Below are 24869 nucleotides of genomic sequence, written 5' to 3'. Positions count from 1 at the left end.
GTAGCGCAATATCTATCCGAGTCCAGTTCAGCTCCGTATCTCAATGCTTCTATACTTCGTCAGTTCGTCTACTTTGCGGCATTGCAGGACACAAAACCCGAGCAATAAACCTCTTTTGATCCGCCACTACCATTCAGCAGGCATCCTCATATTATGAAATGTCCTCAATACTGCCTGTCTTTCTTTCTTCTGATTGTGCCACTTACCCTCACTTTTTTTCCAGTGTTTCCGGACTTTTCCCACAGGTTACCCATCAATTGGATTTGCCACTTTTCAACTCCGATCAACTTCAGTAAATTAATTCCGTTCGATTCATCAGTATTAAAGCGTTAACAGCGGCTTCAGGACTCTGAGGTTCGCCCATGAAGGATTTCATGCTAAGGCTCATGAATAAGATTAGATTCTGCGGTACAAATTAGTGTCCGCCACCTAGAACACAACCAAACCTTAAACTCTGAGTCCATAGCACTTTGAAAAGTATTAACTTCTATTGGCAAGTGAATACACTGTCCAAGTGCTTTTCACTCACTTTGTGGCTCACCCGAAAGAGGCCGCTTTTGACGTTGAGGAGTGATGCCTGAGATGAGCAAGGTGACGAAGGTGAGCAGATAGACAGGGGGTTATTAGTCATATTAGCGCTTTCAGGCACCCGATAACTCAGAACCAACTTCTCAATCCCGTAGACAGTTTTCAGACTGTAGAACACATATTTTGCACCAACAGGTTTCACAGTCAGAGAACGCTATTTAATCAAAGGCGCTATAGTTCCTCCTTCTCCCCAAAATGTCCCCGAAATTTCCCCTAAATATAGACTAACTCATCGGGCGATTTTTACTTATATCGCCAGCATGATGCCTCCCTCGCCAGAATCCGTCATCGCTTTAGCGAAGGCCAAAGGATGCAGAAAAGATGCTTACAAAGATCAAGACGATCAGAGGAATCTCGAGAGATACCGATCAAACACAACGGCAATGCATGAAACAGTACTTTGACAGTTCTCAATGTGAGCAGTCTCGTGTTTAGGCATCCCCTATGCTTTATTAACTTATCTAGCTAGTATTAGAGTCGACTTGGTGATGAAGCCGAGCTTTCTGGAGCTACGCCGCCCGACTTCCAAAGCGCTCGGCATTGGCTATTGCGGAGGGGCGCCGGCTCCAAGTCTGACCGAAGCAAAGGACTTTTTCCGTTTCTACATCGAAAGCAGCAAAGGCCGAGTTACAAAGAACGGGAAGCCAACAGCAGAATCTATGGTTGGTATTGCAGAGATCTTCTATCGAGCGTTCACTTGCGAGACTCAGACAGAGACCAGCGAGGCACAACGAACCGAGGTCTACCACGTACGCCCTACCCTATGAGCGAAATGAAAAATCACAATGCTGATACAATCCAGTGGCTTCTTTGTGATCAAACTGCGCACCATATTATTGAGGATAAAAGAAGTCTAAACAATCTTGATGTTGTGGCTCTTGATCGAATTCTCCACGTTATCTAGAGCAGACTCAACGTCGATTTTGAAAGAATGAGGATACAGCTGCAATTTATTCTTATAGCTCCGCAACTACAGGAGCAGGAGCCAGTGCTCTCTTCGCGGGCAGAGTCACACACAGGGTGAGAGGTCCAGAAATAACACATACTGCATAGAAGCTGATTAGAAATGATATCGAACTCGTCCAGAAGCGGAAACCGGAGGGCGACGGCTCCTTTTTCTTTTTCAGATTTGTGAAGAATAACCGTTATGTCGAAAACCAGACGTGTGTAAGAGAGGACCTCCCATTTTGATACCTTACTTATTCCCCTCGTAGGTTTGGCATAACCATGCATGAACACCCTGTAATTCTTCACGATATTGAGGCTTTGCTGGAGGCTCTGATCTTTGCTGATTATGCTCTGTTTGCCTTAGAGACTTTAGAAGACCTTTGGGACTTGGATATTGTACCTGGCGATAGCGAGAACATCCTTCGCTGGAACGAAGAGGTGCTCGATCTCCCTCTCCTACGTAAGATCGAGGGATATGGCATCGTTTCGAGAGAACAAATGAGCCTGGATGTGTTTCAACGAGCATTTCGCAATATACTGAGTCTTGCCGGCTGTATTGAAGTTGCCGCATATGTGCATCAGATCAGGCGTCATCTAGGAAAGAAAATCGATGGTATGTAATTTCCAGAGCGAGCCGCCTCAACTGACTACTCTTTGTGGCATAGAGCGGTATACTGAAGTTTATCGATCGCAAAATATTACGCAGTCGGATGTGATGGTCTTTGGGGCGAGCTACGTAGCTAATTGCTCCTCGGTCGACGGGCTAAGCGCATTCCTCGGTGAGAACCTAGATTATACCGCTGTAGAGTTCTTTTAAGGAATCGAGTATCTGCCGCGAGCAAGGAGCTCCGACTACGTTGTCTGCGGCTTTTGAGAGAGCCTTGTGGCAGCATGAGGAGGTGCTTGCCCTTGAAAAAGAGCTCACCTTGTTGAAGGGTTCGAGTAAAGAGCCCCGAGTCAGCAAAGCGCTTCAAAATCTGCGCCGCAGATTGAAAGCGAATGCTCTCACAGGATATCGTCGAGATTGGGTGCGCAAAAGGCGAGATTGGAAGGTTCTCACGAGTGGCAAAGTCCAACCAGCTTTAGGGCCCGTTCGGAGTAACCAACTCACACCCTTCATCCCTGAGCTATAACGCGTCGAAAAGCTGATGGTCTCGATGAGCAAGCTTGGCAAACTATCCATGCGCCAAGGTGTTCAAGATCTATATAGTCTGGCTTCCAAGAACTGCACTGTCTTGTACTATCCTCGAGAGGAGCCCATTGGTGGCGGTTGTCGTTTCTGCGGCACGGACTTGTCCAAGATGTGAGATCCCGCTATCTTCTACTGTGCAGTACTAAATTTACCAGTCAACTGAGATCTCGAAGCTCTCATACGCATGCATGCAACAGGAGGCATGTCGCTGCAGAACAACGCGTTCTACCCAAGGATATGCGATTTTGCCACGACTGCGCTGAATGATTCGTCAAAGGAGAGCCCTGGGACAACCACTGTCACTCCCATCTAAAGCCACCTTCGAAGATCCGTGGCTCTATGGAGTCACGGCGCACCGGGATTCGACCGGCTTACTGCCCCTGGTGTCTAGCTGCTGAAGGCAAAAGCCCAGCCGAACGTTTACATTCCTGGAAACGAGATGCAGACGTGGTGCGACACATCAAACAAGTGGAACTACGCGACAGCTATCCAGCCTTCTATTCACTATGCTCGGAAACACTTGAACATGAGGAAGCCTTAAAAAGATATTTGTCAGACGTCTATATTCTCAAGGCTGCAACACAGGCTAGGCGAGCTTAAAGGACGAAAACCACTCCGGAAGTTTCGGCCTTGGCGTGCAAGACGCCTGTGGGCAGCCAACTAATCCCTGAAGTCGAGGCGACTCATGTCAAGTTAATAGAAGTAGGAGTTATCTTTTGTACGGAAGATGAAATTTCATGGTGCCCTCCGAAGACGCTTGTGCATGGCGAGCTGTTATTGATGGAGAACATAGTTTTGGAGAATGGATTCATGGGATCTTGCCCTCATTTTCTACCTTCCCCGCAGCCTCTCGACTGAGTATTCTCCTCCTCTGCTACCGAAGATGTGGCGTCACTAGACAGGGTCTCCTGACTTATGGGTAGTACGCCGTCGGTTAGCTTAGCCTTATCCGAGGGCTTCGAGAATGGTGTGCAAGTACTGAAAACTAGACTTCGTAAGGGAAAGACGGAACATAAGATTCGCTGGGATGGTAGGCCTCACGAGGAGGACACCTGGGTGGCTGAGAAGGATGTGAGCCCTAACTGGGTCTGCAGATACAAGCCACCAACGAAATCGCAGAAAAGCAAGAGGAAAAGAGCATGAAGACATAGCATGGGATGTATGTTTATTCGGGGCCGTGGCAAGAATATCTCCTAATATTACTATTAAGTGATTATACTGGTACCATTGACAGTGCATGTGTTAAAGTCATTAGGTGAGTAAGACGGTTTCCATAGCGGAAAACCAACTCGCCCCAAGCAACCGGTTGGTCGGCCCGACTTTCACCAACCAACACAAGTCTCAAGGATTGAAGGACCCCGATTTCTTCCCAGGTTTCAATCAAAAGGTATTCATTCATGTACTGTCCTAGGTCAAACTACTTGCTTTGGTCTCTTTCTTTTCTCAGATCCGGCCGAGGATCCGTGCCAGACAATCGGCACGTTGATTTCCTGGTCACTTACGTTGCGTCGTGTCGACTGAACAGCCTCCTCGTGACTAGCCCCTTTGTTCTCTGCGAGAAAGATGCTCCATGATGCTGCTATCTGGTGGCCCCCTTACGTCAGGTGGTGACACAATGCGTTCTTCCAGAATGTCTGCAAGAATGTTGCTGTTCCCCTTGCACGTTTGTTTCAGAAAAGAGATGATAGTGACCCCGACACTCGACAAAGGAGAGACAGAGAATCAGGGACCGCGTCATTCTTGAGCACACTGCGATAACTATTAGTCTTGCGATTCACCTGCATGGAGACTTGGAATGTTCGAGTCCACATCCTCGATAGACAATAGGCAAATGTCAGCGAGCGTCTTGATCTTCTCGGTCTAGAATATAATGTCAGCAAGCCTGCCGAGAGACTCAACCAGCCGATTTTCTATTGAACCATTACTTACACAATTCTGACTTGATCGTCCGGCATGTCCAGGCCAAGCTGGCTCACGCGGGTCTTGACTGCATGCCAACCCGTCAGCTTTGACTCGAAGTGGACGTATTGCGTCATCACAAAGTCTTCGGGGTTGATGATCTCGTAGTTGCTCGGGTGGCTCAAGACCCCTTTGGTGTGATAGCCAGACTTGTACGTAAAGGCACAGAATCTAGTGATGGTATTTTTGAAGGGAGTGTTGGTCTGCACAGCTTTCGCAACCATATTTTCCAGCTCCTTTACTTGATAGTGACGTATTTGCGGTTTTGGACAATCATAGACGCGATGAAGCCACCGAGAGGCGTAATACTGTTGCGCTCGCCGATGCTGAGCACTGTGACATTAATGTGGATGGCGCCTGCCTCGAGGGCAGTGTATACGTTCGCGGTAGCGCAGCCAGTGTCATCGTGGAAATGGGTTTCGATGTCGCATGCTGATTGCGTGTTGAAAAGTCAGACAAGGTAGTCTTATTTGTGACGCTCTTTTACTTTTGCTGTTGCTGTTTTGAGGAAGCTGGGGTTTCGGGGCGATGACTTATAGACAACCCCTCGAAGGGTTTGTATTAGATCGTAGATCTAGCGCGGGTTCGCGTAACTAATGGTGTCCGTAACTCCTATACTATTGACCCTAGTCTTGTCCACCGTCTTGTAGACAGAAAGAATTTCGACGAGATTGGATCGGAAAGAGTCTTCGGTGGAAAACCTGACCTCGAGGTCCTGGGACTTGACGTATTCGATGACTTTGATCGCTGCCTTGATGATTTGGGCAGCATTCTTGCCATGAGAATGTTGGCGAAGGAGAGCCGACTTTCCCATCATGATGTTGCTGCATCAAACAATCAGTATCTGCTGCCAGTGATAGGGAATTGACTGTGAGGTCGCCTTATACTCCGACAACACCGCATTCTACGGCCGCTCGTACATCATCCATATGGCATCACACGTGCGCTAGAATCTTGGCCTGAAGATCTCGCTCGTTTGATAAAAGAGAAGTTTGGAGAAGGCGTATAGAGGGTCGTATCTTGAGACCCAGTCCGCATATAAGCTCGCAGTTCTTGCGTAACTATGGAGATACGACCGGAGTTATGAGCTCAATATAGTCTACTCTAAACTTATCAAGCTTCTTAGCTCTATCCTCATGTTCGCTAATACTCTTAATCATTCGCTCGGTTAAATAGTCTCGATCGGGGGCTCTTGCATATTGGTTTTGGTTTCTAAGGTACACTGGTTAGCTGCTATCCATGAACGGAGTTTGCATTTGTGTGGGATTTGCCAGAATGTGGGAGCAAGATCAGATGCAGGCAAGACAAACCTGTATCAAAGAAAGTATTAGTGAGTTACTCTCCCTCGCGAAGTGTTATCTCAATCAACTTGAATCTTGAAACATTCCTCAGGAAGCTCTCGACTGGTTAGTTATAGGTTTCGCGTGGCGCCGACTCGTCAGGGGCATGCGTTAGGCTACGAGAATCCATTCCATTGATCCTCGTCATTGTTTCCGTGTTTTAATCTACGCGATTCGTTAGATCGTAGGAGGTAAAAGAATTTGAAACCTAGGGCTAAGATACAAAAAAAGTATTAAGTATAACGACGGCAGTATATAGCGTCTAGTCGTTTGGGCGGACATGTCGATAATGGAACAGGATATTGCGGCAACTCTCCAAAGACTTCCTCCTTAAACCCAAGAATAACTTTGGTGACTCAGTGCGACCGACTCACTCCATGGCGTTTCGTTGATCGGGAAGCTTTTCTTCCCGATCATAGCTTGTGTAGGATTTGACTGGTAATCTGCCAGTGGGTAGATGCAGAGGTAAAAGCTGCTGTGTTACTGTCCTACCTAAGGAGGTCGTTTCGGAACGGGTCTGGGTGCTTATGGTGCTTGCCATTGCACTGCGTCTGAATGGCTCCGGAGTTCGGTACCCCCTGGCTAAGATTAACCTGGAAACGATCACCAAGAGTCTAGAAGAGGAAAATTTGCAGCTATGACTCAACAGCTCGACACCACCGAGGCTTCCCAATCCAAAGCTAACCCATTTCTCAATGTGTCATTGCCTTCAGTATTTCATCTATGAAATTTCTCCATAATTATAGTTGACCTTTCTCGAGTTCGATGCTAGCAACTAACAAAAACCTCATCCACAAGATGGCGGATACGTTTAAAAATAATAGCTGCCACGGTTCCCCCATGCGTCACTAAGACAAATAACCTGCACATCAGTATTTTGAATATTCTCTATTAAAGTGCTATCTTGTTATATTCAGCGTCTTCATGTTATGAATCAGAAGAATGGAACCAGGATAATGTCCATGTTGGCCAGACTTCTCATAGTTGTCATACAGACGACTGAGTCATCTCTGAAGACTGCTATCAATACGAACTCTAGCCAGTTCACCTTTTGATATATTTAATACGCATAGAGACGTTGGAAGGCTGATCCGGTTTGCTCCTGAAGCTGTCTCGGATTACCTACCTCCACGATCCTACCGTTGTCCATCACCACTACAACATCATAGTCCTCAATGGTGTCGAGCCTGTGCGCCACGGCTAGAATGGTGTGGCTAGCAAGCTCCTCCCTGAGTACCTCCTGAAGCTTTTTATCGGTTGCGTGATCGGCACTGCTGGTTGCTTCATCCAACAGAACAATCTTACTCTGGTCCTTGTGCAATATGGCACGAGCTAGAGCAAACAGCTGCTGTTGGCCGTGGGATAGACCCAACTCAACGAAGTCGGCGTCTAACCCACCACGAGACTTGATGATATCGTCCCAAAGAAAGGTCTTCGCCAGTGCCTCCTCAAGTGCTTCGTCTCCTGATACTCCATTGAAGGATGCGTTCGGGTCAAGGTTGGTTCGGACGCTCCCAGGAATGGTCACTGGATCTTGAGGCAGAGTGATAAAATGTGGTCGGATTGCCTTGCGCGAGAGAGAACAGAGATCAATACCGTCGACCTGGATGGATCCCGAAGGCGTCTCGAGAAGACGAAGCAGAGTGAGAAGCAGAGATGTTTTGCCGCTATGTTGGCCAGCGTGAGTGGGTGTTGCCGCAATCGGTGTACATAGAGAGCTGACTCACCTTCCTGTGCGTCCACATATGCCGACCTTCTGGCCTGGCTTGATGCTCAGGGAAAGTTCGCGGAGCACATTTTCATCATCAGTCCTTGGCAATAATTAGTACAAAACTCTTTCACGAAATGTATGACATGGAATGAGGAAAATACTTGTATCTAGCGTCTATGCTCTTGAAGTCGATTGCACCAGAAGATGGCCACCCTTGGGGGACTGGAGGCAGTCTCTGGGTATCGACGCCGTCTTCTTGAGGAGTATCGCGGACAAAGTCACGCAACCGGGCGATTGCGCCGAGGGAAGTCTCCAAGTTTGTCCAAGAACTGATCAGCCGCGACAAGCTGGAGTTCAGGCCCATGAGACTGACCATGGATAGACCAATGGCACCACCGCTTGTAGTGTTGGTGAGTTTGACAGCGAAGGCAACCTGGGAATACTCAGTACGCTCAGACACTGCAGAATAGAAGCGGTGTTCTCACCAAAACGGTGGCGATCACCGCCACGAATAGGTCCAACATAATCGCTAACCACCTTTGAATACAAAACAGGAGGTAGTAAGGTCTCTGGGAAATGTCAAGTAGACGGAGTTGTTCTTTGACGAATTCCCGCTGCCATCCAAAGGCACGGATAGTCACAACACCATTGAGAGTCTCAGTAAAGTGAGTGTAAAGAGGGGACTTAGACTCGAGATCGAGATGACGCATCTGACGCGACGTCTTGAGATAGAATTTCTGCAGGAAGTACAATGGCAACACACAAAACGGGATGATGGCTGCGAAGTACTGGGCACCTGAGGCGATAAGTGCTGCAGAAGCAATAGCAACTAGAGTGTCGAGCACAACCTCGAAAAAGGCCGTAGGTAGAGTCTGGTCGACAAGCGTCATGTCCTGACTGAAACGGTTGAGAGTGACGCCGCTGTCCACTGTTGTGAAGAACCACAGAGGAGCCTTGAGAACAGAGTCGAGAAGTTGCCAGTGAAGCCTTGTGGCTGAGTGGGGGATGACGACGACGAAGAACAGCCCAATGGCCAGTCCCGAGAACAGAACGGTTCCGATACAAAATGCGAGATAGGCGCCGAAGTAATCGCCGCGGTTTCCATCGTTGGTTCCGCGCTCGGTCCAAATTCTGAGCCAGATATTTGGCATGAAGCCCAGAAAGATGTATGAGGCCGCAGCAAGGATGAATGTGATGGTTAGGGCTGGGCCTATGGATCGAAGGTAGAATTTGTAGAGCGAGAAGTCGCCCGAATGCCTCTGAGTAGCATTGTCATCCTCGGTTTCAGATGTCTTCGACTTCGATGTCTCGGTCGCCGCATTCCCATCTTCATCCTGTTGGATGCTATCTTCAGGGTGAGGTTCAAAGTTGACGTCCTTGAATGCCGTGGCAAGATTGATTGAAGGTCCTGCTTGTTCAACAGACCCCGTCTTACTAAGAAGTACACAGTTATCGGCGATTGACTTTCGTGGACCTAGCGGAGTAATGTCAGTGTGTTCGTGGAACTATGGTGGTGGTTGCCGAGGGTAAGCAGGCAAGCAGACTTACCGGCGGGGATGGCGTGGATGACAGTGGTATCGCCTTTCCGCAGAAGACCCTCCTCACCAAGTAGGCGGCTGAAAACTTTCGTTCGGGTCTCAGCATCGAGAGCACTAAAAGGGTCATCTAGAAGAACGATAGACCGTCTCGCAAAGACAGCTCTCGCAAGCGCCTGGATAAGACGTTCTCAGTGAACAGGGTTCTCCACTTGGGACTTGACGGTACTTACAACTCTTTGCTTCTGTCCACCACTGAGTGTAATTCCTCCGCTACCAACAAGTGTGTCGTCTCCTTTTGGCAGTCTAGAAATATCTTGCTTTAGGTCGCAGGCGAAAAGAACACGTCCGTACCACTCGTCATCAAATCGCTCTTGGCCAACAATGTTGTCCTTGATAGAAATATTCTGCAGCCAAGCTGACTGTTCACAGAAAGAAATCGACATGTTGGGCTTTAAAAATCGAATACTACCACCATTCAAAGGAAGTTCTCCAAGAATGGTCTTCAGTAAGGTGGACTTTCCACATCCCACGACGCCAGTGACTTCTGTGTATTTGGCTCTGGGAATGGACAGCGTGATGTCTCGAAGGATCGGCTCGTCTTTTCCCTCAACGCCGACAGCTACGTTCTCGAGACTAATAGCAACGCCGGACTTCTCTGAAGGTTGTTGAGCATGCATCTCCTTCATCTCTATGGCGCGGTGTTTTGAGGTCGTGTGCGACATGGTATCAGGGATAGAACCTGTGCTCACGGAAGTCTTTCTCTCAGCGGCGTCAGTGTCTTGCACTTTTTCTGGTATGCGCTCGTCTTGTGAGAGGAACTCTTGGATGCGATCGAAACAGGCGAGAGAGGACACAAAAGTTGGGTAAGAGCCAATGAGGTTAGCCAGGGGTGTAGACACCAAGGCCACAATGGCGAGAGATGTAAAGGCCTGGGATATGGTGAAGCCATCCGCCCGGGTCCAGAAGACTGCAGCCGTCACGACCACGGCCGGGGTCATCTGATCTGAGAGATTCGCTGTTGGAAGTGTTAGATGTGAGTGAATGGTGGAGTTTGCGAAACCGGGACCCACAAATGAGAATGATCCGCACGATAAACATCCTGAACTTCTTAGACATGTCAAGTTCCGCAACCCTGAGTTGCTGTACCATAGTAGCGAAGTAGTCAGTGAGACCCATCATCTTGATACCCTTGATCTGAGAAAGCATTGAAGAAGTTGTGGAAACGCGTTCCTGGACACCCTCGTTCCACATCATCCTGGCAGGACCAATGCCATCAGTGGCCCTCTCTGTGATAAAGCTGCAAACTGTACATCTGTCAGTCACAGAGTCGCAATGGCAAGGGGGAGATACAAAGACCACTTACCAACGGCTGGAATCATAACGACAAAGCACGCGGCGCCGATTTGCAAATTCAGTAGATAGACAGCTATGCCTAGCTCGAGCACGCTAGCCCATATCTCATGCAAATCTTTGACTCCACTGGCGATTGCGTCAATGTCGGTGCTCATGAGGGTAACAGCCTTTCCTTGGCTAGCTGTAGCGGCGTCCAGCATAAGTGACTTCCTAAAGATGATAGAAACCAGTCCGCCTCGAAGCGTGGTCGTGAGTTGGTACACGGCATGGTTGTAAACGCCTTTGGAGATCTAATAAATCAGTACACCACTCGTTACAGTGGGAAGAAGGGTGGGGATACTGACTGCTAGCCCCAAATAAACCAACAAAGCAGCTCCAATAAGTCCTCCTGCAACTTCGCGAGACTGCATGTCTCTAGACTCCCCCACGAACTCAATGATGCTCTTAATCAGAAAGGGTTGGGAAAAGTTGAAAGCTGCCAGACACAATCGCGGAAGAATCGGGGCCAGGTAACCCGTTCTGAAAGCGGAGAGCGTGGATTTGAGCAAGGCATGTTTGGCAGATCTATTGCTGCTATCCCACGAGGAGCTCAGCTTAGACAGCAGCCGAGCGGAGTCAAACTTGCGATCGATGTTTCCGAGATCTTCAACATGTAATGTGTCCCTGGAACCTAGGAGGAATAAAGGGTTCAACCAGCCGAATACAGATCTGTTGACCGGCCCGCTGATCTCTTCCTTTGATGAAGGCCCCGGAAAACCTGACTTTGGTATTTCTTCCAGCAAGACAAGAAGAAGCTTCATGGCTAGAGACACTGCAAACACAGCGCCAATTCTTCCACTCGTGGTGGGCTGTTGCAGAAAGAGCGATCTCGCTTGAGCCATGTCCACCAAAGCTGAGATGAATAAATAGATGCTGAGGAGCTTAGATGGCCTATTTGACTGGCCATGTTCCACATAGATCAAACTGATAAGCAGAATCGAGCTGACCAGGGCCAAAATGGCCGCTGCTAACGAGGCTGGAGTCCTGATCGTGGTCGGAAGTGCCCATAGTGCCAAGAGAGTCGCTTGGAGGGAGAGGTGTATTGTGCTAGTAGCCTATACACACACAATTTATTACGCCCGGCGGCGGAGCCGAAAGGGCCACTAAAGCTGACTACACACACATTGCTGAGCTTATGCCTTTGTCTCCTTAAAGCCCATAAGTGATGTCTTCGTTTCCTGTTTGCACCTCCATATCTGCCTTCTCACTGCGGATTCCCGTGGTTTTGGTTGTATTATTAGCATGCCATCTTGAAGTTACTTCTCCAAGTGTTCAACGTCCTATCTACGGCGGCTGAAGCGGTGCCTGCTGTCCATGGCACGGGTTGTTATGTACTTGGGTTTATGTCGATTTTGATGTGTTGGGGGTTGATCTCCACTTCCGTCTCTCATTATCTTGCGTCCAGCCGGCCTGTTGCCAGCGCAAATCGTATCGTCGCTCGAACCGCTTGCTTGTTTGGCGTCCATTTATCGTCGTCCGACGGGCTCTTGCCGCCAAGGTAGAAGGATATGTTGCTTCTCTGTGTTTCTGTGCACTGTAGCATCTCTGCACGATGTATCGTCCATTTTGTGCAGCGGAAAAGGAAATGTTCAACCGTCTCCGCCGCCTGCCCGCAATCACAGCTCTGTGAAGGCGCTGCGTCGATCCGATGCAGATAACCATTCAGTCGTGCCATCCCTGTTCTCAGCTGCGCTAGTGTGGTCGCCTCTTTCCACGTGAGCTTGTCGTAAAGTTGACGGGTATGCTTTCCTGGTAGTGCCTTGTCAACCCTCTTGGAGAATCTCCCAACCTTTTCAGGCAGTTCTCGTTCCGGTAGACATTTCGATCGTGCTACGTTGAGCGTTGTTGACTTCATTATTGGAAACTGGGCCTGCGGGATGGCCCCCTCTTTGGTCGCTTCGCGCGCTTGTGCCTTTGCTTCCTTGAGCAATTCGTCTTCCCCGCCTGTGGGCGTCCATTGGACTGTCAGAGTGTTGTGGTCTCGTCGAAGCTCCTCTACCGAGTCGTAGATGCATCGTATAAACTCCTGTCCGGACTGTTGGTGTGGCCGCTTAAGCGTAAGGACCGCCGCTTTGTTACTTGTCACTAGCGTAACTCTTTCGTCTGTAACGCCTGACAACGGTCTGCGCAACGCGTATGCCATTGCTGCCAGTTGTCCACTGTATGGGTTCTGTTCCGACCTTGGGCCAAGCGTGAAGAAGAAGGGCTCACGCTGCGGCTCGTCTCCAGTCGTAGAGAGTTTCTGGACAACACCACCTACTCCCACTACGCCGTTTCTCGCTGAGCTACTGACTGCAATGCGGACTGTGCCGGCCACGTCGGTCTCTCTCCTTTCCACCTCGTCAACTACGACCTTGACTCTTTCTTCCCACGGCAACAGTGTGAGCGGGTTGATGGTCTCGAGCTGTCCCATCGGCACCTCCCTTGCCGCCTCTGCTATCTGGAGCAGTGGCGAGCAGTGCTTCTTGAATCGTCGTATGCGCGCCGTGATCCTGCGAACGGGATTCGTTTCCGGTAACGTATGGATGTCCGTCCACATCTTGATCGCTTTCCTCCAGAAACGTTCTTTTGCCGTGAGTATGTGGGCCTCCGCTTCTGCCACGCTTGTCGCGACTGTGAGAAAGGTGCCGACTATCGCCTTCGCTGATACTCTCTGTACTCTGTTGATGGGCCCTATGAGCTTGTCCTTGTACGCGTGCATCCATACGTTAGAGGCGTAGTCCACCACCGGCGCCACCGTCGCTGTGAACAGCTGTCGCGCCGTCGCTGGTGACAGGCCCCTGAGTCGCTGTAGCTCGAGTGCCGCTTGTAGACCCTTCGACGACGCCCTCGCGATATGTTCTTTGTACTTGAGCCCAGCATCCATGATGACGCCGAGGATCTTGGTGTGTTTCTTCGGTTGAACGATTTGACCTTTGATTGTAAAGGCGTCCGGGTCCGACTTGTAGTCTTTCCGGGTGAAGTGAATGATGGCTGTCTTGTCCGCCTCGAACGTGGCTCCGCTCCTTCTCTCCCAGTCGAGGGCATCACCGATGATGGCCTCGATGCCCTCGCGGTTGTCTCGGGCTGTGCGTCCCGTGACCCATGCAGTAAAGTCGTCGACAAAGGCCATCGCTCCACCGTTGCTGTCGATTCGTCGCTGTACCAGGTCCGCATTAAAGAAGAGGAACAAAATGGGAGATAACGGCGATCCCTGTGGCAAGCCTGCCTGGGGCAAGCTCCGCTCCTCCGACGACTGTCCGTTGACTTGGATCGATGCTGTGCGGTCGGAGCAGAAGGCCGATACCCACCGGAGGAGATCTTCCGGAATACCTCGCGCCCTCATCCTCTCGACCAGTCTTTCCTTGCACACCCCATTATATGCCCCTTTCACATCGAAGCTGACCAGGCTGAGCACGCGGCGACCTCGCCACGCCGTGTACACCTGCTCTTGGAGGAGCAAGAGCGCTTGCTCAGCCGACCGTTGTTTTCTTGCTCCGAAGTGATTCGTCGGTAAGAGACCGTAGGACTCAACCGCATGTGATATCCTCTCCGCAATCACCGATTCCAGCACTTTACCCAAGGTAGCCAGTAGTGAGATCGGCCGCCACGCTTTTGCCAGAGTGTAGTCGTCTTTGCCCGGCTTCTTGAGTGGTATGATCTTTGCATGTCTCCACTGACGGGGCAGCGCCCCTTCTTCGAGAGACATTTGGAAAATTGCCAACACCCAGTGTCGCACCGCCGGCCATATTTGTTTCCAGACCATCACCGGAAGCCCGTCTTCTCCAGGTGCCTTCCAGGACTTTGCGCGGAATAACTGACGCTCAACTTCCTCCATACTGACAGGCGGCATCTCTATGGCGGCTCTCTGCGGCCTATCGCCCTCATTCTCAATGTCTTCCGGCAGAGCAGGGAAGAAGGTGTTGAGCAGCTCCTCCGCCTGCTCTATGTGGTTCGTCGTCGCCGTTTTGTCCGGTCTGACCAGCTGTGGCACCCTGCCGAAAGCCTCGTCTTGCCCGGCCTTCAAGTATCTAGCCGCCTTAGTAGCCTATAGGGAGATCTTAGATGTGCTTCTTCAACTTTATCGTGGCCATGTGACGTACAAGCTTTGCTAAGAGAAGCCATCCGCTGCGCGGGATCGAAGGTCTCCGCAACAGCCATGTGACCCGGCAGGGAAGGATCGCCAAGAAGAGCGCGGACGGGATGATGGACAGAATTGCTTGTTCAAAATAAAGCGTGAAGTCGAATCGTCCTGTCACCTGCGGCCCGAAGGCATCGAAATGCGCCGATGCGTTCATCGCAGCGCGGTTGTTGATGTCGGCAACACAGCACAACAGTCAAGAATACGCAGAGGGAGGAAAAAGTAAAAGAGAAAAGACCAAACAAGTGTTCCGCCGTGGCGTGAACACACAGATAGTAGCCCTTGCTGAAGTACCAACACGAAATGCAGGGCACGCCTGAGCCGAGACGGGAGCCTCAATCCCAGCTTCCTAGCTGGGCTAGTCTGGACAGGGTCTACGTTGTGCAAGGGGTGCAGGGATTTGATGCCCGCTTTGGTAGATTTCACATTTAATTGGTTTAGTATTGCGACCTTTATTGCAACTTCTTCATTTATTAATAGGTGTCACGGGAATAATTTCAAAAAGCTGGGACAATGAGCTTTCTTACCTAGGTAGGATAACTATATTAAACCTATTTATACAAACAAGTCCACGGGCCGTCAATTCCACACTTTCCGAGCTCGGGACCTTTGCCAAAGTCTTTGGACGGGCCCGGGACGTAGTGCTGAGCAGCCTACTCCTGGATCTGTCGATAAAACTGCGTGTAAGTCATTGCTTCATTCCTATAGTCGGCTGAACGACACTCGTGCACAACAGTAGAGCGAGCCCGCACATCGCCATATTTTGGACTATACTGGAAAACGTTCGGGACAACATCTCCGGTGTACTGAATTGACTGCCTGAGTGAGTCTATGCAATGGTCTAGGTATATAATACTCAGGTGATCGCCCCCGCGATCTTCAAACGCGGCTTTGGGCGATTCGTATAGGAGATATGGATTATGTGTGTGAACATATCTGCGCAGAAAGACTTGTCAACTCGGTCTTAAGAAAATCAAGTGTTTTTTTCTCACTTTTATACGAACCCTGCCAGGCTTGATTGGTTTTCATCGAAGGTCTTCCCTGGAAGCCGGTCTCGCCCCCTTCAACTGAGCTCGCAAATTTGGTGAGCTGGTCTCCACAGCATCATTAGCCGGAGCTACAAGACATTAGATACACTCAGAAAAGTCTAATAGCGCGAATAGACTTACAATAGAGGGCTATGGCACTCTTAACGGAGCTCGACTGATGCGAGGTTGCTGTCCTCGGTAGCTCAGCTTTGAAGAATAAATGGCCGAGTAGTCCGACATTCAGCATGAGCGACAAGCCAAGCCCCAGCACGAGAGCCCAGAAATACTTGTGTGAACATGGCTTCTGAACCTGTTCTACATTTTCATCCTCATACCCAGACAACGAAGATGAAAGTAGTCTCTCCTTAGAAGCAGAGTAATTGATTTCATCAAGTTCGTCCATACTAAGGTGAGTTACAAACGAGAAACAATGTTTTTCGATCGTTATTAGCTGCTATAGAAAATGAGATGTTAAAAAGTCGAGGTGTGGCAGTGTCTCCCACAACTTCAGAGCACCTGGGATAAACTCAAGTTCCCGTCATCCGAGAAGACATCTGACTGTGCCTCAATTGAAAGAGCCCCCCCCCCCCCCCCCCTCCAACATGGCCTAATCCAGAGACAGCCGCCAATAAGGAGTTTGTAAAAGTTCCCCTTGCGTTCTTCTGGTGATTATAGTGTAGATGTATCCTTGTTGGACCTAGTTTAACCTCGAAAGATCTCAGCATGTGGAGTGGATGTTTGGTTGGTTTTGGAGCTCGAATAATTGTTCACAGCTCAGCTATATTCAGGGTTGGGCGGAAGAATAAGCACAGAGATAAGCTTTTAGCAACGAAACCGAAAATTTTGTAGCATAGAATTACTAAAGCTAACCCCTTAAATATAAGTCGTTCCCCTCAGGGGCTGCTGCCATTTTGGCCGTAATAGTATATTGCTGTGCCTCTTATTTTGGTTTCGTGAAAAGGGTTTCCAGGGCCCAGACTGCTATTGGTTCTTCTTAGCATCGGAATTGCGGCAATTTTACGGGGTCGCCTTGTTGTTTGCTAATTGCTAGCTATCCGGCAAGATCTCCTTTAGGAAGGAGAAACAGTGACTCATGCGAGAGCGCAGTCGTGCGGCACAGGTACCAAAGCAGAACCAACACCGAAGGCCCTTTTTTCCGGCCTGCCAGTCCAATCAAACTGCCTCTTTAGTCAGGAAAACCGCAAAGTGACCGTTGGTCGGCTGTATGAGCATGTCTATCGGCTGGACCTTGTTCCCTCGTTGCCTGGACTGTTGTTGCTGTGCCTTCCACGAACTTAAGACTCTTTCGACCAGACGCTATTTGATGCCGTTTGCAGAAAAGATTTCAAACTTGAATGCACCCAGGGCGGGTTGCGCCGAAGCATGTCGCAGCAACTGACCGGGATGTAAACGAGGTTTTGGCGGTTGACAGGGGTCCAACAAGAGTCAATGGGCGGGGGCAAAAGGGCGGGTCCGGGCCGAAGGAAAGAATCCGTGGAGCTTTATCGCTGTCATTTATCCTGTGTCTACATACACGCAACAAGGATCACCGACATTCAAAGAGGGGGAAGGACTAATTATGAAGTATCGGGCTATATCCATTAGCTTTGTGCCTCGAATGTTGCCTCTAGCTAAACGTAACTATCAAGCGCCGTGGCTTGACTACATGGTTCAACCGCCTTACGGAAACTACATGTTGAAAGTTTCTATGTTTTGCATTTAATTCTCAGTCGATTGTGCAAACTACATAACATGTCTTCGAATTCGGCGGATACTTTAACCCAATGCATAGTGCTCGAATCATTTTCGAACATATAAGCCAGAGTATACTCCCAGAAAATGTGTAAGACCACATGATGACTTTTCGCCGTCTGATATTTGAAAGACCCCCAGCCGTTCACGCACCACCTTTTTAATGTCAATAACAGAAAATGCTGAAGCCGCACGTCTATAAGCATGGCCTCTCCTGCGACTAACACCTGGACTGCCAACTTTAGCCCCAGATCGTTGATGATAGGTACGCTGATGTACATTAGCAGCCCTGGCAAAACTTAGTATGGGCAGTTTTGGAAGCTGACTCGCTCACATGAGACACTTTCGGGTATTATAGCCCTTTTATAAGATAACTGACGGGACCTTTCGGCTGAAAATGCTTGGATAACATATTTAGATGCTGTTGTTTCGTCTCTTGGGATGAACCTACGATGCCAGACATACCCGGACCAAGTTTTAAAGCTTGAGTCCGGAGTCATGTCCACGTCAAAGCCTACTTGATATCAGGCTGGGGCAAAGCAACAATCTGCCGATATAATGCTTCACGGACTTAGTTGGGCGGTAATATGCTGGAGGTACCCTACGCAGTCGAGAAGGAATGAAGCCAACTGTATCCCATGGCAGGCGGCGGAGCGTACCCGACAGGTTGAGCCCGCAATGTCTGATCTAGGGCATATACCAGTAGGGTATAGTAGTAACGGACAAGAAAAGTAGTACCCTGTCATTAACTTAGTCGTTTGGCGCTGAGTGTCGCTGGAGGGGCCGGTGATGCGATGGCTCAAACCCCACGGGCGGTTTTCTCGGCCTTTGAACTTGGGTGATCACAACGCACAACTTCAAGAGCTTATTCTGATCTTGCAGCGAGTTAATCAGAGTATTGGACGGTTTATGTGCATGCTCTGCACTGCTGCAGGATATCTAATACTTAATACCAAGTCTCTCCTTTCCGTTTGTGTCAAGGTAACATTTTATGATCATGGCGATCTCAGTACCCATACACCAATTCAGTGCAGCAGTTAAATCAAAGCAAACAAATAAATGAACTAAGAAAAATAGACAAGTTGAGGCTGTTATGCCATCGAAGTTCACCAGCAAAAAGCAGACCTCTTGATGACTGTGGTCGGCAAGTTGCGGCATTTGAGCAGTCATCCTTTGGTTGCCAACTGTTCGTTATGAAAAGACGCCGCGGGTAACCACACTAGTTCACTTGGATTTACTTAAAGCGTCACTCTACCCGTTCTGTACCTTCTGTCGTCTATTGGTGAATGCTTACTTACCACGGCCTCTTCCTTGTTTCTCTTTCACAACCACTCACCAACACTCAAGGCGCAGTCTCCCTTCTTACACCAGGAGCCCGCACTCAAATCTACAACTCTGTTCGGTGGGTTCAGATATTAATTCTTCTATTTCAAGCTTCAAGTGGCTGGCAGTAATCACACCACATCGCAACTGATGGAGATGAACTGCATCCAAAGAAAAAGGAGGCGTAACAGCGACAATGCAGTCTTCAGTTTTATGTCAGTGAAAGTGTCATGAGTAACTATCGAGCCGTATATCACGGCTCTTCGCATAGATTTACCGGCGACGGATGGAATTTAGAGCGATACCAACATTCTGATAGGCGTCTTTAGCCTTGGCACGGTTTCAATGAGCGTCTCGCCATCTAACCATCCATCCCTCACTCTCTACGCTCTCTATTCTCTCCTTCTCCTCGTTCCCATTCTCTTTCACGGCTTTCTCAAAGAGCCCGTTGCTATTCCTCTTGGTGTTGAGCCGCTGGCTAGCCTTACTGTTCTTAACGAGCGTCCCTTCTCCATGAGCCCCTACTCCTCAAATGATTCGTGATCTTGAGCGACTGTCCACTTTCTTTTGTAACAGTAATGCTGTTTCTGATGGGGGAGATGGTCAAAGTTGAGGCGCGCGGTCGTAACTGCGATCGAAAAGTGATTAAAAGAGTCTTTCAGGAGGCGATGTGGAGGTGGTCTGCAGATAATATTGCTGCATAAAGTCGTTTGGTTGAATCTACATGTTCCCATCAGGTAGTAAAGTGTGACAGTCTGGGGCATGACGGGATCAGCGTTCTGTTAGACGTTTTGGTTAGTATTTGGGAATATTGAACGGTGAGAAAGCATCTTGAGCACGTAACACTTACGAAGTGGCCAGGTAACCTTCATGAAGTGAAGAATCGTTGATGTTCCAAGTACCTTGCCTACCATTGGGATCCGTAAGTCGCGAAAGGAGCTGCAAATGCCGGTTTCCTAGAAACTTGTTGCCTCAGTGGTAGCCACTCTGCTACCACTGATCTGCCTAATGAAGTCGACATCGAAGAGAACAGGTAAAGTTTGTTCAAGCTTTTGGTGCGTGCAAGTTGAGCAGTCCCAGAGATGGGCAGTTGGGGTGGCGTTGGGATAGGGCCGACTTGGAAGTCATCCATAGTTCTTGGGCCGAATCGTTGTGGCGGATCAGTGATCCGATGAAATGCGGCTTCATGGTTCGAGCAAGGGCAAAAATCAATTTGGGACTTTGACGGATTCAGATCTTCAAGAGGCGTCGAATACCCGTCGATTATTGCGGACCAATATATCTCATCGTTTGGAAATGAGGAAGACGAGGACAGAAGCAGTGGTGGGGCCGTCAGGAACAACAGAAAGACAAAATCGTTGGGCGAAGAACAGAAAGTAAAAGTAACAAGTAACAATCTGAACAATTTGTAATAAAGATGGAAGAGAATTCTAGAGCAGTTGCGTCAAAGACGAGAAGGTGGTGGGACGTGTTTATAGCTCGTATCTTGTCGTGGAGGTGGCAGGAAAGTCCCACTGTGTTTCGATGATGTAGGCCGGATAGAAAAAGTTCAGAAGGTGTTGTTTATTAAGCCGCAAGTACAGATGGAAGACTATGGAATTAAAAAGAAAGGAAATGTTAGCTGAGGGCACTGAAGTTCGAGGTGGCTTGCCTTGTGGCGCTGGCAGTCATTGCCTACAAGTGAAGCATAAGGTTGGAGGAGGGCGTCCTTCTTAATAAAAGTCAGCGCCATAGTGCCAGCTCTTCTAGAGGAAACAGCTAAGCGTAGCGGGGATACAGGTCAGAACTTCTAGTGAGCCGATTCTGACCTGGCCCAGTCATCGAAGGTAACATATATAAGTATAATGCAATCCTTATTACTTTATATAAATAGTAGAGGAAGTAGTAGTTATCTTATAGCTATACCTTTTGTAGTAGAAATGCGCAGTGAGTAGGTTAGAATTCTTAGGCGGCCGACTCTGACCGTGTCCCGGTTGAGGAAGGCACTGGTCGGCTTATGGGTCAGACTCTTTACTTCTTTCAGTTCATTACTAGATAAAGGTGCCCTACTACCTTCTTAGCTAAAACCTACTTAGATAGAAATACTAGGAGTATACTTAAAATATAGTATAAAGTACTCCCTCCTTTATATTTATTATAATCTATTATAAATCTATGCTTTAAAATATATATTATTTAGTCTTTTTTAATATAGATTATACAATATAAAGCCTTATAAAGAATCTTAATATTTTTATAAAGACTTAAGGTAAGGAATAAATTAATAATATTAACTAGTAACTATATATACTAAGATACTATTCTATAATATAATATTACCTTTATTAAGGAAAGCTTATAGAAGTATAGCTATACCTAAAATCTATATATCTTCTATTTAGAGTTATTCCTTTGTTTAATTATCAAACTCTCTATAATTAGCATTATTGCTTATAGATAGACTAAAGGTAATAATAATCAAACATTCAGAAGAAATATGTGGCGCGACTGAAAACGACCCTGCCTTAGCCGTATGGCAGTCCCCAACTGCCCAGCCACATATCTCTGGGCCACGACGGTGAACGGTGAACGGTAAACGCAGCAGGAAAATTGAGGCGGCCAGTGTGGCGCATAATGACTTCGCGCCGTCGGCTGAAAAGCTACAAGAAAGTAAGACTCACTCTAAGAACTACAGCAACCATGGAAGGAAAAAATAATAACATTAAGTAGATCATAGGCTGATTTTAGGGAAATTTTCAAAAAATAATTACTGTTGTTGATTTCGATGTTGGTTTCTGGACCTCGCCACCCGAAGCAATTAGCTCCTTGTCTAAAATATCTAAATAATTCCAGTTGAACAATGGTCGGATTGGGTGTTTCTCCGTCTCACCAAGATATCACGCGTTGATGAGACACTGCTAGCCTTGAGAAAAGCACAGTCGCGAAACAAATAAAATACACAATAGGCTGCCACCGCTACTTTCTCAGGGTGATAAAATCGTGCAGACTTGCTTCCATCTAATGCTGCAGGAACACGACAAAGATGCCTTACAATACCTCTGCTTCCAAAAAAACAATCCAACGTTTCACGCCACTTCTTCCTTTCTTTCAATAAACACCAATCCATCGTTTGGATAATGACATTCTCAAGCAAGAATCGACCCTTCGAGACCACAACAAGAGCCACAGCTGGCTCCAGAGCGGATGGCGGAAGACAACCATCATGAAAATGGCCCTGGTGTCCACAGCGCTGCTGTTTTTCATCGGCATTTTAGCAGTTTTAGTCTCGAAAACGAACGGTGGCTTCCAATAGTCATGAATAGTTTACACTTGTCCCTCTGCGCAAACGGTACCACAAGCAAGATCGACATCCTATTTCACGTGCTCATCAAAACACCATCTTTTGTTGTACTTGCATCCTCTAGACGAGAAATTGATGCGGCACATGCGCGGTGTAGACGGCTTGATATTAGCATTCCTCCAAGGCAAAACGCCCCTTATCTATCCAGGTTCAAGTTGGCCGCGTGGAAAAGTCTCTTTGTGACTTCAATGCTGGTTCATATACTGTTCAACAGTTCTGTCTTTCGAATAACCTGCCGCATTAGAGATTTTGACTTCACCATCTCTACCGGATCGTTACTTTCCGGCGTTAATTACACCCTCTCTCAAGCATCAGCCTCTTCACCAATGATAGAACGGCATCATCTGAGCAGTATTGTTCAAGCGCTCTGTATCATGTCCCAAATAGGTTGCTCTCAGATCCGACTGGGTTTGCAGTGTTCTGCAGGCCTTCCTAATCCCAGTCACATTTATCATAATCCCCGAGGGGCACAACTCGTCCTCTCCGAAAATGTAAGGAAAAGAAAGGATGAAATTATAAGAACTATAATGATGAACTACTGCGCTCCGCCGTGTTGTGGATCAGGATGGACCCAGAAACCTAGAGAGACTTAGGCACGGTAGTTCAAAGGAAGACTCGAAAGAAAATCTCATAATGATTCCAAGCAGGCCAGATTGGACACCTCCATTGTATCAGAGGGCAGTCCATGGGATATATCCGATAGCATGATACCAACAGCCCAGATATCGACTCTGACGCTTTGCTAGACAACGTCTCTTTGCAGCAACTCGGATGTTGCATAAAGTGGTGTGTAATTCTCCGACTTTGCAGATCGGAAGTTCTCTAATTTGGCGTGGATGGGGTCTCGTGACGAAACCATGATACTTGCTGGCCTGAAGTTTCGGAGAACGATGGCATTTGAATGAATAGTATGGGACTTTCGAAAATCTGTCGGAAAACATATCTTAACTCGGATAGACTGAGTCGATATAACGAATGCTGTGACTCTAGGCTGGGCCCAGAAGCAAACCAGATGGCCATTGTTTCGGGCTCATTGACGAGCACAGACATACGAAAAACGTGATTAACAGTCCGAAATGTTGAAGAGATAACTTAGGTGTCGCATCCTGTAGAGTCTTTTGGCCTCTTTTGGTGTCCAAAAGCTTGATGTGCGTTCATCATTGCGCGAACTTGGCCAATGGACACATGGACTGCTCGCAATACACACTGGCGCTCATAACTGGCGACATCTTGTTTCCAAAGTGATGTCTCTTCAAAATTAGTGATACTACGCTTTCGCTGCGAACTAACTTCAGGTCCAATTGCTGAACATTCGATAGCTGGGGGTAACACTTTGCCGTCAAGTTGGACCAGTGCTTTCCAAAGCCAGGCTGGCTAATGCGACCCGAGCCCGCATTTCAAAGTCGAATTGCCCTATTTGAATTTACTCGAACCTCTTCATTGTCCGAGATGGATCTGATTCTTCAGACGAGTTGGTGTCCGAATGTACGTGCGGTAGTGTAGATACCCCTGTTCTATAGTTTTAAGAAAGGTTCTAGGTGTAGTCCTGTTGACTCCGAAAGAAAGCTGATGCCTGCTGATGCCCCTGCTCTTATCTTGTAAAGTAAGAAGACATCTTATGCGTTAGGTTTAGTGCTAAATAATAATCTTATCGCGGTATCCCTTGGGAAATTATCAGTCGTTACTTATAGGAACGTAACTTGAATTTTGGGGGGGAGCTGGAATTTAGTAGCTTGAGCCGTGGAAGAAGTGCTACTGAATGTGAGGAAAAGGCTGTTCCTCTTTATGGACGAGATAAATACTGTAGTGAGGTCGTGAGGGAAATCATTATGAGAATGCAGGGAAAAAAGATATTTTTTTAGTCTAGTACGTTTATCGGGTTGCTGTCCAGGTATTGCAAGGAGTTTTTCCTCGTTCTATATAGTATGATTCCAAGTCCTCATGCGCCTAGAGAAGCAGATGGGATGTAAGACGGGACGTGAAACAGGATATAAGACGAAATATGAAATGGGATATGAGAGCTTTAATAACAAAGAGAGTATAGAATGGAAGCTGCAACTACTCATTAAAAATATTTTTACACTGCGGCTGCTTCATTATACTACTCAATTAATTACATTCAAGGTTGTGCGCCTCAAAGCCCTTTCTCACCACGACAAATCTTTCCTCGCTCAAGCTTGCCTAGTCACCGGACTGATAACAACGACGACGGCTTATCTTGGGAATATGTCTAGAGCTTTTTCTCATTTTCGCATCCTCTATCGACATCTTGGTTGAACATCTTGGTTGAACCAGGATGGTTCCGCCGCACACATGTCTCAAGACTTTTCCAAGACTGGACACTTATTGAACTGATCTTAAGAACTTTGGATCTTGCTTGTAGTATTAAAAAAGGGCCTCTGGAAGGACATTTTAGAACATGACCAAGACTCCTTCTAACCAACTAAATGACTTTGAAGAAATAAGATACTTATTCAGTGTTCATATTTCCACTTTGAGATAGATACCTGTGATGTCAGAAATACATAAGTATTGTAGGAGAGGAAGGCGTATAGTCGAGTAACCTTAATATTAGGGGAAAAAGTGGATAAGAATTGGAGACCATGTATTTGTAGCCAACCGGGCCTTGAAGGGATAG

At 47.9% G+C, this 24869-nt stretch overlaps 3 protein-coding genes across 3 annotated transcripts; 1 reads left to right on the top strand and 2 right to left on the bottom strand.

The window, feature by feature from the left end:
* Positions 1-909: 909 nt before the first annotated feature.
* Positions 910-2353, top strand: CTRU02_215165 (uncharacterized protein; the record flags this gene model as incomplete). Its single annotated transcript, XM_036732454.1, has 5 exons — positions 910-1003; positions 1054-1337; positions 1642-1751; positions 1803-2149; positions 2202-2353. The coding sequence occupies 5 exons, from the start codon at positions 910-912 to the stop codon at positions 2351-2353; spliced, it is 987 nt and encodes a 328-aa protein (XP_036575811.1).
* A 2136-nt stretch (positions 2354-4489) lies between these two features.
* On the bottom strand, positions 4490-5501 carry CTRU02_215164 (ABC multidrug transporter; the record flags this gene model as incomplete). The annotated part of the gene is made up of 4 exons (XM_070206387.1): positions 4490-4588; positions 4669-4858; positions 4930-5119; positions 5306-5501. The coding sequence occupies 4 exons, from the start codon at positions 5499-5501 to the stop codon at positions 4490-4492; spliced, it is 675 nt and encodes a 224-aa protein (XP_070059946.1).
* Positions 5502-7087: 1586 nt separating this feature from the next.
* On the bottom strand, positions 7088-14945 carry CTRU02_215163 (ABC multidrug transporter; the record flags this gene model as incomplete). Its single annotated transcript, XM_070206386.1, has 10 exons — positions 7088-7694; positions 7755-7838; positions 7900-8171; positions 8224-9212; positions 9287-9449; positions 9507-10291; positions 10347-10580; positions 10640-10919; positions 12113-14695; positions 14751-14945. The coding sequence occupies 10 exons, from the start codon at positions 14943-14945 to the stop codon at positions 7088-7090; spliced, it is 6192 nt and encodes a 2063-aa protein (XP_070059945.1).
* Positions 14946-24869: the final 9924 nt, after the last annotated feature.

The sequence above is a fragment of the Colletotrichum truncatum genome (assembly GCF_014235925.2).
Source record: "Colletotrichum truncatum strain CMES1059 chromosome Unknown Contig_0013, whole genome shotgun sequence".
NCBI lineage: Eukaryota > Fungi > Ascomycota > Sordariomycetes > Glomerellales > Glomerellaceae > Colletotrichum > Colletotrichum truncatum.
Note: the sequence above shows the minus strand (reverse complement) of the source record. Positions and strands in the feature narration are given on the sequence as shown.